At 52.1% G+C, this 13,903-nt stretch overlaps 1 protein-coding gene across 1 annotated transcript in view; it reads right to left on the bottom strand.

Annotated features, from left to right (window-relative positions):
* The window catches only part of CDC25B (cell division cycle 25B), a 9,686-nt gene extending 3,070 nt beyond the window's left edge, over positions 1-6,616 (bottom strand). Inside the window, 10 exon segments of the mRNA XM_073878333.1 lie at positions 626-721; positions 890-1,066; positions 1,161-1,241; positions 1,637-1,771; positions 1,967-2,226; positions 2,289-2,329; positions 2,543-2,584; positions 4,425-4,476; positions 5,318-5,418; positions 6,277-6,616. Coding sequence (XP_073734434.1) covers positions 626-721; positions 890-1,066; positions 1,161-1,241; positions 1,637-1,771; positions 1,967-2,226; positions 2,289-2,329; positions 2,543-2,584; positions 4,425-4,476; positions 5,318-5,418; positions 6,277-6,476 — 1,185 coding nt within the window. The 5' untranslated portion in view covers positions 6,477-6,616.
* Between the last annotated feature and the right edge of the window lie 7,287 nt (positions 6,617-13,903).

Genomic DNA, 13,903 nt, shown 5'->3' with positions numbered 1-13,903 from the left:
GGGAGAGGGGGGGGAGGGGGGGAGAGGGGGAGAGGGGGGGAGGGGGAGGGGGGGAGGGGGAGAGGGAGGGGGGGAGGGGGAGAGGGAGGGGGGGAGAGGGAGAGAGGGAGAGAGGGAAAGAGAGGGAGAGAGGGAGGGAGAGAAGAAAGGTGAAATTGGCAAGACTCGGAGCCTGGGAAGGATGGAGTTTCTTTCCCAAGCCCAGAAGGCCACACCTGCTTTGACCTTCAAATTCAGCTCTGGTTCCCATAGCAACCAAGAGGCGCCTCTTGGGTCTGACATCCAGGGAACAACCCCTTCCAAGGGGGAAATGCAGAAGGGAACAGAAGAGTTCACCTGCCACCACACTCTGCCAAGCCCCCTGGATGAGACCCGAGGAGGCTCCAAGCTACAATGTTAGTTTGGAAAGGTTTTCCAAGGTTGAAACAACTGATGCCCCAGACAGATCTGGGGTAGAGTCAGGAAACCAAGGAGAGCCGGAGAGAGGAGTCTAGGTGAGAATAAAGAATAAGCTGTGAAGGACAAAGCCAGGACGGGGCAGGGGGGAGGAGGTACCAAGGCAGCTGCTGAGCTCAGAGGGCCACACAGTAAAGGGTCGAGCCTCCCAAGGGTCCACTGCTGGTACCTTGGAGTAATCCCCAATCAGTTCCCGGTGGTCACTGTCCAGGATAGTCTCAATCTCCTCGTGACACAAGGACTTGGAGCGGAGGACACGGGCTTTCTGCAGGGTAGATGGTGGCCAGGGTCAGGGGCCAGGCTGCCCCTCAGCGCCCGTGGGGCTGGCACCTCTTTTCCTGCACCTTGCCCTCTGCCACAAACCCGGCCAAGGAGGGCTGGCAGGGTCGACTTGGACAGTGGCTGCCCGGCCCCACCCCAGGGGGGCACCCACAGGTTCTTCGGCCTCCCGCTGCTCCTCTGGAGGGGTCACGCTCCTCCTCCGCTTGTTCTGTGTGGGTAGGTCCCTGTCGTGGGGCCGCTCCAGCCTCTTGAGGATGGGCCGGATCACGCTGCAGGGCATGGACGGAGAGCGGAAGAGCCTCTGGCACTTGCTGTACATGATGAGGTCCTGGCAGGGGTGGCAGGTCAGAGGTCAGAGTACCCCACCCCTGCCCCCTACCAGCCCCACCCCAAGTTCTGGGGTGGCCCCCTCAGAGACCCACCTGCTCTTCCTCCTTCTCTGCGGTCTTGACCAGTGGGGCGCTAATGAGGCTCTCCATGCCTGGGGGTACCGTGTTGTTGTCCTGAGGCCAAATCAGCAAGGGTATGGTCACACCCGCGGGCAAAGGCCAGCCCCTCAGGCCCCAGGTCCTCCAGCATAGCCCTCCTTGGCCCTGCCTGCACACCCACACAGGGCAGTCCCCCAGAACCAGGAAACTGCAGGGCCCCACTTGCTGAGACATGTGGCCCTGTGGGAGGGTCGGACTCGCCTCTGCCCTGCAGCGCCCTCCCTCACTGCAGCACCAGCTCCCTGCTAGTCTCTGGTAGGCTGGAGGCCACGTTGTGACTCCATTAGCTCTGATTCCTCTTCTGACATCGGAATGAAGTCACAGTCTCAGGGTGGGAGGTCAGGGCTTTCCTCTTTGGGGAGGTCCCAGGGAAAGTGAGGTCGATGGCCTGGTGGGGCAAGACTGGTTACCTTTAAGTCACTCTCCAGGATGTCCACAAATCCATCATCTTCTTCAGAGGCCCCCTGGGTGGCAGTCAGGGAGAAGCGGCACCGGGCTGGGGGACTCAGCTCCTCTACCTCCATCTTGCGCTCAGGGGTGAGACACTGTGTGGGGGACAGACACATGCCACTCAGGGGTGGGGACCCGAGGCAGCCCTCACCCCCATCCTTCTGAGAAAAGTTTCCTACTGCCTCAGGGTTCAGGATCACCCTCCACCTCCACCTCCCCCCCCACCAGGCTGCCTTCAAGGGCACCCACCCTACACCCACTCTACATTGGGTTCCATTCTCCCAATGTACCATCAGGTCGGGAGCTGAGTTTGGTCTCTGGGCAAAGGCTTCTCTGCGGTTGGCCCACTCTGCCAAAGCATGGGCATGGCTGGGATGCGGGGGTTTCCATGGCATTCCATTCCTCTGGCACCAGCCCTGGCCCTACCTTCTCCCGTCCCTTCTCCGACTCCCCCAGCTTGCCCATCCACCTCCAAAACCCCATCTCCCACAGCCAGACCAGGGATACCAGACTGTTTCAAGTCTGCCCTCTGGGAGGTGACCCCGGATCCCTCCTGCCCCTCCTCAAGCCTGGCCAGAGCCTGAGCCTCCAGTGTCAGGCCTCAGAGGGCACTCACCGGCAAGGACTGGAAACGTCGAATGGTAAACTGCTCGCTGCAGGAGAAAACAGGGAGAGGTCAGGGCTGGAGAGTAGGGGGCCGGGCAGGACAGCACGCAGGATGCCCCTTCACCACAGAGCCCTGCGCATCCCTGTGGGAGGCAGTGGGAGAGCACCCTCCCCATGCCTCCTCCATCAAACGGGGGCATGGGGAGAGCCTGGGATAGGTGGACCACCAGAGCCCTCATGAGGAAGGCTGGAGCACTTACTTTCGGATGACCCGGCTGGCTGCTTGGATGGCCTGCTCAAACCTGGGAAAGAGAAAAGTCCCATGCAGCCCATCTCCCCCTACAGCCCAGTACCCACCCCCAGCATCAGGCCCCAAGTCCACAAGGCCTGGGGGCCAGGGCTCAGGCCAGCAGAAAGGGGAAGGAAGAATGCTGACTCTCAGGGGCCCAGGTATTGGGGAGGGGGGAGAGAAGCAGCAGCCTGGGATTTTGAAGGCTACCCTGAATGGAAGAGGGCCCAGAGAATCGAGCAACAGAGACAGCTGGGGCAGGTCACAGGGTGGCTAAGGCGCTACCAAGGCAACGGTCCTGCCAGCTTACCCACAGGCCTTCCACCTGTATGCAAATCACCTCAGCGGGGCCATATGGCCGCCAGGAAAGGCATCCATCCGTCCCATGATGACAGACCGTGGCCGACAATGTGGGTATCTCCAGGGCCTGGATGCCAGCAAGACTAGGCTTCCCTCCCCTTGTGTGGGGCTGTCCTGGCTCCCCCCAGGACAGGGGCCTGGTTTAGTGTGCCCCAGATCAGCCACAGTGTGCCATGCCAGACCCCCTAGTGACAAATGTTCAGGGTCACATCCTCTCCTCCCTCCTATGGAATTTTCTAGGACCCAGACTCTGTCCCACCCCCTTCTCCTGCCTTAGAAGAGGCCAGCAGGCAAAGAATTCCAACAGATGTTCCTTTTGAGGCCGGGGCGCAAGCTTCTGTAGATAGACCCCACCCCCTAGCTATGTTACCAGAGACCACCTGCCACGCAGGGCTTTTGTGTGTCTATGTGAGCCCAGGCGTGCGTGTGCACGCGCGTACACACACACACACGCTTCTTTCTGAGAAACTATAACCGTCAAAGCAGGTGCAGAGGTGGGGTGGGGGCACTGAGGGCTAGTGTCAGGGGGACGACTCCCAAGGGTGGGGAGGGGCTGTGCCCAGACAGCCTGGCATCGGGAATGATGACTTTTATTGGCCTGGTTTCCCATCTGCACCTGCGCGCCTCAGGAGTAAAGCAGGGACAGTTCTGGGTTGTCACCAAAAACCAACCTGCAGTCCCCCCACCCCCACCCAGTTCTCTCCCTGTTTCCTGTTTGTGAACAAACCCTGTAGCCCAGCCCAGTCTGATCAAAGGCAGTGGGGGGAAAGACAGCCACTGCCCTAACCCCAAAGCTATAGTCCCTCAGCCCAGTCTGGGGATGCCCAGCTGTCCCCGCTAATGCCTAGCAGCTGCTCTCCCTGCTGGGGCTCTAACCGCTGGATAGGGACTGCTGTGCTCTAGAAGATACTACTCATGCCCCACCACCAAGGGAGAAGGATCTGTCCTGAGCACAACGCCCTCTCCACTCTCTGTCATAAAGGGCCTGGTCCAGGGGTTGGCCAGAAAGCGTCACTGAAGCCAGAGGTTGCTGATAGGATGGCCAAGGGCTGAACCAACCTGCCACAACTGTTTTGTTCAGCCTAAACAAAACAGTTATGGCAGGTTAAATTAAATGAATTAAATGTTTTGAATTAGTTAGACCGTATTTTAAAATTGTAAGATTTCATAGGAAAAAAAAGTGTATAGGCAAAAGAAAAAAGGGACACACACCAGACCTATATTCCCACAGGCCAAGGGTTGGTTGAAGTATCCACTATCCCCACCACCTGGCCCTGAGCCCGCCCACACTCAGCTGCTCCTATAGGAGCAGACCCTTCTCTGAGACAGGAAGCAGAATCTCAGGACTTAGGAGGTCAGTGGGTCCCCCCTACATGTGGATTGGAGGGGTCTGTCCACTCTCCCAGACTTCCCCAGTGGGTTTATGCTGGAACTAGGATTCCCAAAGGCAGGCACCAACTCCTTGGTAGTGGGGATCCCTTTTCTCTACTCACGTCTGCTCTGCCATCTGGGGGTCCATGGGGCTGGGAGAATCCATACACAGACCTGGGGGGACAGAGCACCTTGGTTTGAAAGTAGTGGCATCTTCGGCACACATTCCCCCACCATGTCGCAACTCTATTTAGAGAAAGGAAAAACCTGTTTCTACTTTAAATCTTGATACATTAAAAAAATGAAACAAAAACCTGCCCATGAACCCCAAGGGCTAACACACTGGCCCCGAAATTGGGCAGGGCCCCACTCCCTGTTTACTATGGAAACTCCTCTGTATAGGTTTTATTTTTTTTTCCATTTTATTTATTTGAGAGAGAGAGAGAGAGAGCTCCGAGGGAGAGGGTGAAGGAGAAGCAGACTCTCTGCTGAGCAGGGAGCCCAGCGTGGGGCTCAATACCAGGATCCTGGGATCATGACCTGAGCCGAAGGCAGACGCTTAACCGACTGAGCCACCCAGGTGCCCCTCTTCTGTATAGGTTTTAAACCAAAACTTTGCTAAGCATTTTTCTTAAGCTTGTTTAAGTAATTTGTTCTAGAAGAGATAACAGCTTTTTAAAGGAAAAGGTTACAGCTGAAGGCAAGTGAATGTTATAAAATGACCAAATTTCAGCCCTAATGCCTCCCAGCTGGGGCTGTGGTTCAGGGACTTTGGCGCCTGGTTTTAAATAGGTAAGATCTCATCTCCCCAAGAGGGCCCCGCCCTACCGCCCCGCTCAGCCAGTCTGGGCTGGGTGTGGGGAGCCCCATCCAGAGGTGGGCAGGTGGAATGTCCTGGGCCCACAAGGTTGTGGGAAAAATGTTAGTCTGATCAGCAGGGAAGTGGAGAGATTCAGGCAGCGCCCCCACCCGCCCCCCGCCCCCCGCCAAGTCCCCTGGTACCCCTGAGCCTCACCTGCATCAGAAGATTCAGACGACAGGGAGGATTCAGATGCGCGCCGCCGGGACAGGGATAGGCATGTGAGCGGGCTGCCTACCTGATGCTTAGGAGTCTCACTGGGAAGGCAAAAGAGACCCAGGGAAGGAGAAAGGTAAATGTGAGGCTCAAGGGCTAGCTGGCCCATGTTCCCACCAGCCACCCACCTCTGAAGGGCCCATCCCTGTCCCAGAGAGGTGATGGCCCTGAGGGCCTGCCCTCTTCATGGGTCTTCTGCAGGGATTCTAAGTAGCTTTTCTTTGTTGATTAAGAAAGGTCCTCCTGGGTTCAGGGGGAGGTGAGCCCAGGACAAGAGCAAGGAGGTGGGTTGAGGGCCATTCTGAGGGATGGCAGGGCAGCAGAGTAGCCCCGGAGGGCCTTCCCCGGAACTCTTCAGACCCCTACCCATCCACAAGCCTTTCTGGAGCAAGGGCAAGACTTAGGTCTCCATTGCTGCTGAGGGCGACCCAGTCTGGACACTGCAGGTTGCTCAGGAAGCAGGACCAGGGTTTAACCCCTTAGCCTCAGGAAAGAACTGGGGGTGGAGGGAGCAGGGGCCCGGACAGAAGAGAACCAGGCTTCTCTGCCACCCTCAAGTTCCCACTCCAGGCTCAGGATCCCTTGCCTGGAGCAAAATAGTGGTGATTAGGGCAGAGATTAGGGAGACAGCATGGTGGAGGCACACGGGGGAGGCGGCGGGTGGGACGGGTGTCTCCAGAGGCTTGTGCTGCCCAAGAGCAAGTCACCTGGAGGGTGTGCGCAGCACAGACCTGGCCCCATCGCCCTAGTCCCGGGTCCCTGAAGCAGGCACTACCCAGGACACCTCCCCCACTCCGCTTCTCAGATTCGGCTCCCACGCCGGGTTCCACGGGAGGCCCGGGACCAACACCCTACTACGGGCCTCTCACCCCACACCCAGCGTCGGTGGGGCGCCCTACCTGCCGAGCCCGGCAAGGTCGTGCATGGTCCGGGTCAGGGTGGTGACCGGCGAGGAAGCGGCCGCGCGCTCCGGGGACCCCACGAGGCCATGAGCTCCCAGCTGGAGGCCCAGGAGGTGGCTGGGACGCTCGGCGCCACCGCGCACGCCGGCCGGACTGAGAGTCGGGCCCGGCGCGGGCTCCGGCTGGGACAGCTCCATCGCGGCGGGGCCCGCCGAAGGCTGGCGGGAGGGCCGGGGGCAGGGCGACGCCGGGCACAGCTGGCCGGGACGAGGTGGGGAGCGGGCCCGGGGTGGAGGGGGGGAGGGAGGGAGGAAGAGCCACGGGGTCGGAACGAGGGAGGAGAGGGAAGCGGGGAGGGTGGGGCGGGGTGGAGGGACGCAGGGACCAGCCACCAGTCCGGGAAGCCTCTAAGCCGCAGCTGCCACCTCCACCTCCTTATATATTCGAAAAATAACAGCGGCCGCGCCGCCGGACGCCACCAATGGGGGCGCGGGTTGGAGGAGGGCGGGACCGAGGGCGGGGCCCGCGGGGTGAAAGGCGCGGATGCTGACCAGCCCGGCCCAGCCCGGTAACAGGCTCTGGTCGGGTTAAGGAGTTGGGGTTTCTCCTAAGCCTCCACGCACCGCCCCCGCCACCCCAGCCAGGACTCGAGGATCTTCGCTGCCCAAATTCTGCTTCTCGGGATGTGGTTTGGAGTTACCCCCGGCGGAGTGGGTCCCTGAGGAAGCCACACCCGCTAGGGTGGCCTCCGAGGGAACCCCCCGAGATTTAACATCACCTACACTCACCAGTAGGCACCATGAGAGGCTCCACTCCGGGAGTTTGCCAAACACCGCTACACGGTGCAGTCCGTGTTCGTCACTCTACTTTATCCACCCGGACGTTGAGGCGTGGAAAACTTCATTAACTCGTTCAAGGTCACACGGGGCAAGTGGTAGAGCAGAAATTCACCCCAGGCGCTCCTGCAGCCTCTGTGCCCTCTTGACGGGCAGCGCGGAGCGTCGGTAAAGCCTAATTGCCAAGCGCAGCCTAACCCCCCACCCCGCACAGGAGGTAGACCGGAGGTGCGGGCCTCCGTGTAACTCATGGGGCCCCCGGTTACCTGCGACCCCAAGAGGTCCAATTTTCTCCAATAGCCTCAGAGGAGGCGCTAATGGTTGACCTAGCCATAGGTTTTGGCGACTGGGGCCAAAGAAGGTATCTTTGACCTCAGAACCAGGTTATGGAAATATCTCATGCCCCCTGACGGTTTGGCTAAAGTGATGTTAATGGCATTATATTGTTTAATTGGTGTTTCTTTGATGACCAAGGAAACTGAATCTGTCACTAGTTTAAACTGAGCATCTTCTAAATGATCACTTTCCAGCAATCTTGTTTTCCTGGAATGAGCCCTGGAACCCTGCACACAAAAGTGAATGGGCAGTAAGTGCTTTTGCATCCTGTCTCTCCAGTGAAGAGGGGGCCTCTAGCTGGGTGGTGCACAGCTCAGAAAAGCAAGAGCTCAGGCTCTTCTTCACTTCCCTGCAGTCACATCCCTTCAGCCAAGGTGCAGCGGGTGGGAGTGGAAGAAGGGAGGGCCTGGCGGTGGGCAGTTGGGTGGGCTAGGGGACTTGCGGAAGAACGGAATGCAAAGGCCCCAGTTTTTTTTTTTAAGATTTTTATTCATTTGACAGAGAAGGACACAGCGAGAGAGGGAACACAAGCAGGGGGAGTGGGAGAGGGAAAGCAGGCCTCCTGCGGAGCAGGGAGCCTGATGCGGGGCTCGAGCCCAAAACCCCAGGCTCATGACCTGAGCCAAAGGCAGACACTCAACGACAGAGCCATCCAGGCACCCCCAAAGACCCCAGTTCTATCTGAGAGGAGTAGGAAGGTGCAGATCATGACTTTTCCTTCTCCCAGTGTTTTGTTCAGCTTCTGTCAGGTGCTATGCTTTGTGCTGGACAGGGCTGAGATTTCAGGTTCATCCACCCTGGATCAAGAATCCAGCTCCCAACATCCAGCCACTACTCACAGCCCAGGATGTGACTGCCTTGGGGAGGGGGGTGGGTGAGGGTGTGGGTGAGGGAAGAGACAGTCCCACCTGAAAGACCAAAAATAAAACTGAGGGGTTGCATTTTCAAAATTAACCAGCAAGGATTACCACCATCCAACACACACACACACACACACACACACACACACACACACACACACACACACTTCTATAGGGTGTAGGGAGGGTGTGTGTGTATCTGTGTGGCCAACAAAAGGTGGGGGAGTATTATACTCTTGAATCCTTTCAAATTCCACACTCAGAGGTCACCTCCACACATCAGCTCTGTGTACCTTCCTGGATCTCCTTTGCCAATTAGATCACAGATTATGTGCCCAATTAAAAAAAAAGCTATTCAACAAAAATAAGTTAAAATAAATATTTGCAATAATATCGTAAGAGGAATGACTCCTCCCATCCAGCCAGGTTCTGGTTACAATGACAATTCTGAGCTGCAGAAACCTCCACTCCCCATGAAAGGAATACCCTGGCTCTGGACTATCCCTCTGGGCTTGCTTGAGGGGGTCCAGTGTGACTCCAGTGCCTTGGCAGAAAAGAAGGTAAAATTATCACACGTTTCCAAAATCCTTCTCCAAGCCTGTTCCCACACAGCATCTTCTGTGTGGGACTCACTTTTCCAGTGCCTTTTCTGTCATGGCTTGAGACATGTTAAATGGTTTTTAAAAACTGGGGCATGGTACTGAAAATTCAAACAAAGGAGAAAATTCAAACAGTGCAAAACAACAGTGAAAAGTCAGTCTCCCACCCTACACACACCTTCAGGACCCCTGCCTAGAGACAGCCACCAATATGAATTTGTTGCATATTCTGGAGATAGTCTGTGACAGTCCCAGGCAATCGAAACATAATGGGAGGCACACATATGAGCCACATACATAATTTATTTTTTTTTAAGATTTTATTTATTTGACAGAGAGAGACACAGCAAGAGCAGGAACACAAGCAAGGGGAGTGGGAGAAGGAGAAGCAGGCTCCCCGTGGAGCAGGGAGCCCGATGGCGGGGCTCGATCCCAGGACCCTGGGATCATGACCTGAGCCGAAGGCAGACACTTAACTGAGCCACCCAGGAGCCCAAGAGGCACAGACATAATTTAAAATTTCCTAGTAGCCACATTAAAAATATGAAAAGAAACAGCTGAAATTTTAATATTTTATTTAACCTCATATATTCAAAATATTATCATTTCAACATATTATCAATATAAGAATTATTAGATATTTTAGATACTTTTTGGTACCATTTGTACATTTGACACTCACAGCACATCTCAGCTTGGATTTGCCACATTTCAAGTGCTCAATAGCCACAGGGGATTAACTGGGCTACCAGAGTATACAGTGCAGGTCTATATATGTACAAGCATGTGTATGTCCATATTTTTACAAATATAACAAACTGTGTGAAACATTGTTTTACCCCTTGCTTTCTTCATTTTACCTGAAGATGGATCCATATTAGTACCATAATGTCATATATTTATTCATTTCCCTAATGCTGAACATTTAGGTTATTAGCTTTCACACTGATGCAGCAGGTATACACGGTATTAATTCTGAAAAGGGAACTATTAGCAGGTGCCTGGGTGGCTCAGTCGGTTAAACACTGACTCTTGATCTCAGCTCAGGTCTTGATCTCAGGATTATGAGAGGCCCAGGATGGAGCCTACTTAAAAAGAAAAAAAAATAATAAAATAAAAGGGAACTATTGGAAGGTATGGCTCTATTTATTGAAATCTTCTTTTCCCCTTCCTGAATTTCATCTCCTCAAGCTGATTAGCTGTTGAAGAACAGGGACCAAGTCATCTGCCTCTCCTCCCATCTCCCAGTACCTCATATAGGCCCAAGTCCAAGGTTGGCCCCTGAACCAATATCCCACCTCTAGGGATTTCTCTCTCTCTCTCGTTTTCTTTTTTAACATTTTATTTATTTGATAGAGAGAGAGTGAGAGAGAGAATACAAGCGGGAGGAAGGGGGTAGGGAGAAGCAGACTCCCCGCTGAGCCAGGACCCTGGGATCATGACCTGAGCCAAAAGCAGATGCGTAACTGACTGAGTCACCCAGGCGCCCCTGGGGATTTCTCTTAAAAAGATGGTAAAAGTACACACAGATGTATGTTCACTGAGTCACTGTTAATAGCAATGAAACACAGAGCAAGCTGGGTGTTCTTATAGGAGAGCAGCTAATGAGATGACTCATCTATAGTTTGTAATACCTGCAACTTTTAAAGAGAACAGGCATGGGGGCAGGTAGGGATGCTTGGCACCCAGCAGGGGCCCAATCAGTAATTGTTGGTATCTGAAAGATTACATATTGAGCTTTCAGAAAATGGTCTTTTGAAGAAGGATTCCTAGAGTAAAAGAAGTTTGAAATTCACTGATGGAAATAATTACTGACATGAAAAGATGTTCACATTATGGGCTACAAAATATCATGCCAAGTGTGGTCCCATTAAAAACAATATGAACAGAAAAGTATCCCACAAGGATATTCCCTGACTAGTGGAATCAAATGTTTCTATCCTTAAAATTTGGGGTGTTTTGGGGGGTGCTGGGGTGGCTCAGATGGTTGGGTGTCTGACTTCAGCTCAGGTCATGATCTCCAGGTCCTGGGATTAAGCCCCACATCAAGCTCCCAGCTCAGCGGGGAGTCTGCTTTCCCTTTCCCTCTGCCTCTCCTCCTGCCTGTGTGCTCTCTCTCTCAAATGAATAAATAAGGGGCACCTGGGTGGCTCAGTCGTTGGGTGTCTGCCTTTGGCTCAGGTCATGATCCCAGGGTCCTGGGATTGAGGCCCGCATTGGGCTCCCTGCTCCGCGGGAGGCCTGTTTTCCCTCTCCCACTCCCCCTGCTTGTGTTCCCTCTCTCGCTGTGTCTCTCTATATCAAATAAATAAAAATTTTAAAAAATGAATAAATAAAATCTTTTAAAAAATTGTCAGTATTTTAAAATATTTTCCAAAGAACAGGCATAATTTTTAAGTTAATTAAAAGACCATGACCTCAATGTGGCAGTTCCTCAAACAATTAAACACAGAGTTACCATATGACCCAGCAATTCCACTCCTAGGTATATAACCAAGTAAAATGAAAACGCATGTCCACACAAAAACTTACAAACAAGTGTTTATAGCAGCATCATTCTGAATTGTCAAAACACAGAAATAATCCAAATGTCCATCAAATGACAAATGGATAAAAATGTCATATATCTATACAATAGAATATTATTCAGCTGTAAGAAAAGAATAAAGCATAGAGGCTTCATCATGCATGAATGTTGAAAACATGATGCTAAGTGAAAGAAGCCAGTCATAAAAGACACAAATTATATGATTTCATTCATATGAAGTATTCAGAACAGGGAAATCTATAGACAGAAAGTAGATCAGTGGTTGCTTAGGGCTGAGGAAGGGGCAGGGAGTGAATAAGGAGATAGCAGCTAAAGGGTATGGGATTTCTTTCTAAGGTGATAAAAATGTTCTAAAATTGACTGTGGTGATAGCTGCATGTGTCTATGAATTATATATGCTAAATGGGTAAGTTGTATGATATGTGGAACGCTCCCTGTAGCAGGGCATAGGGCCCATTTCCACTCCTTCTAAACTGAGCAATCCATCTGGAACCCTGGGATCCCCCACTTCCCTCTGTAAGCCCTATTCTTCCAGTTCCCCACCTTAGGCAAGTCCAAAGTCCACCTTGTCTTCTCTTGGCCCAGGCTGTCCAAAGTTGCCCATTAGGCCGAAAATCCATTTCACTTACCTAATCATTATTTTTCGCGTCCTTCAGCAAGCTTTCCATTCTCCTTTTCATTTTAAAGGGTCTATTGTACTTGCTTATTGAAAAAAACTTGGAAAATTCAGTAAAGTAGGAAAAATAAACCCACCCATATTACAATCACCCAAACACACATTGATTATAAGCCAGGATGGGTGAAGAGGCAGGTGGGACATAGATGCACATGGATGAAATCACCAAAATGTCGACATGGTTTCCTGAAAATATGTAGTAGGGAGTCTCAGACAGGTAGCCCTATACTCGCCTTTGCATAGGGACCATATACCCACGTTTTCTCCTAGACCTTGTGATTAGAAGAATATTTTCTTATGTCTCAGGAGTGGGAAAGTAAGACACAGAACCCAGAAGCAGTAAAGGAAAAAAACTGACAGACCTGCCTACTTAAAGGTTACAAACTGGGGCACCTGGGTGGCTCAGCATCTGCCTTTGGCTCAGATCATGATCCTGGGGTCCTGGGATTGAGCCCAGTATGTCGGTCCCCGTATGTCGGTTTTCCTGCTCAGCAGGGAGTCTGCTTCTCCCTCTCCCTCTGCCCCTCCCTCCGCTCATGCTCTCTCTCTCTCAAATAAATAAAGAAAATCTTTAAAAAAAATAAAGTTTACAAACTTCTCATATCTAAGATTCCCTAGGCTAAATTAAAGGACAACTGGCAGGCTGGAAGAGCATATTTGCAATATACTTAAGGATTTTGTGTTCAGAGCCTATGAAGAGCTCCTATAAGTCCACAGAAAGACAAATACAAGAGAAAAATGGGCAAAGAGTATGACTAGAAAATTCACAGGATTCAAATGGCCAATACACATATGAAAAGAAAAATAAACGCTAACACAGCATTGAGTTACCCTTTCTTCCCTTGGCTTCCAGAAACACCATTCAGCTGTTTTTCATGAATATCTTGTTAGTCCTTTCTGGAACCCTTAACTTTGGAGAGCCCAGGGCACTGTCCTTGGTCCTCTTTTCTTCTTAGGACACACCCACTCACTTGAAGCCTTATCCAGCCCCAGGTCCTCAGCCCATCCCCCTGGGTCACAGCCTTCCTCTTTGACTACACCTCACCCGAGGGATTCTTTTATAAAACACCACAATGCATTTATTGTGTTAAGAATATGTCATTTTTATGTGTATGGTGGAGGAGGAGGTTTCAGGGATTCATGTGTATGTATACTAATATATTTATATACATGACATTATTTGGAAAAGCCCAGAAAGTGACACACGGAGATATAGTGTTTATCTATGGATTGTGGGATTACTATCAAATAGATGTAAAAGTGTAATGTTGCTTATAAAAATAATCTAAATGTGTAACAATAGGCTACACAGATTAGTGTTCATCCATACTTGGAACAATATACAACCATTAAAAAGCATGTTGGCAATATTTTATCGATGTGGCAAAATTCTCATCACTCGATGCCAGGTAAAACAGCAGGAGATGCCAGATATACGGTCTATACATCTGATGCCAGTTTTATGCAATAAATTTTTACACAGAAAACTGCTTGAGCCTAGAGAAAAGACTGGAAGGAAACGTATCAAAATGTTACCTGCGCATCTCTCCAGGTGCTGGGGTGAAAGGTGATTTTTAGTTTCCTGTATTTTTCAGTTTCCTCAAAGAGCGTATACTATTTTTGCTGTAACAAAACAAAACCCACAAAGCACAGTTGTTATTCTTTATATGCAGCAAATCGCTGCCCACCGGGCACGGAGGCCGGGCACCGCGCCCCTGCCCGCTGGTCGCCCGGACGCCCGAGCGCCGCCGGGTCCAGCAGGCCGCAGC

This window comes from Callorhinus ursinus, unplaced genomic scaffold, assembly GCF_003265705.2.
Source record: "Callorhinus ursinus isolate GAN/ISIS: 27379988/994484 unplaced genomic scaffold, GSC_fseal_2.0 scaffold29, whole genome shotgun sequence".
NCBI lineage: Eukaryota > Metazoa > Chordata > Mammalia > Carnivora > Otariidae > Callorhinus > Callorhinus ursinus.
This window is presented reverse-complemented; position numbering and strand designations above follow the sequence as displayed.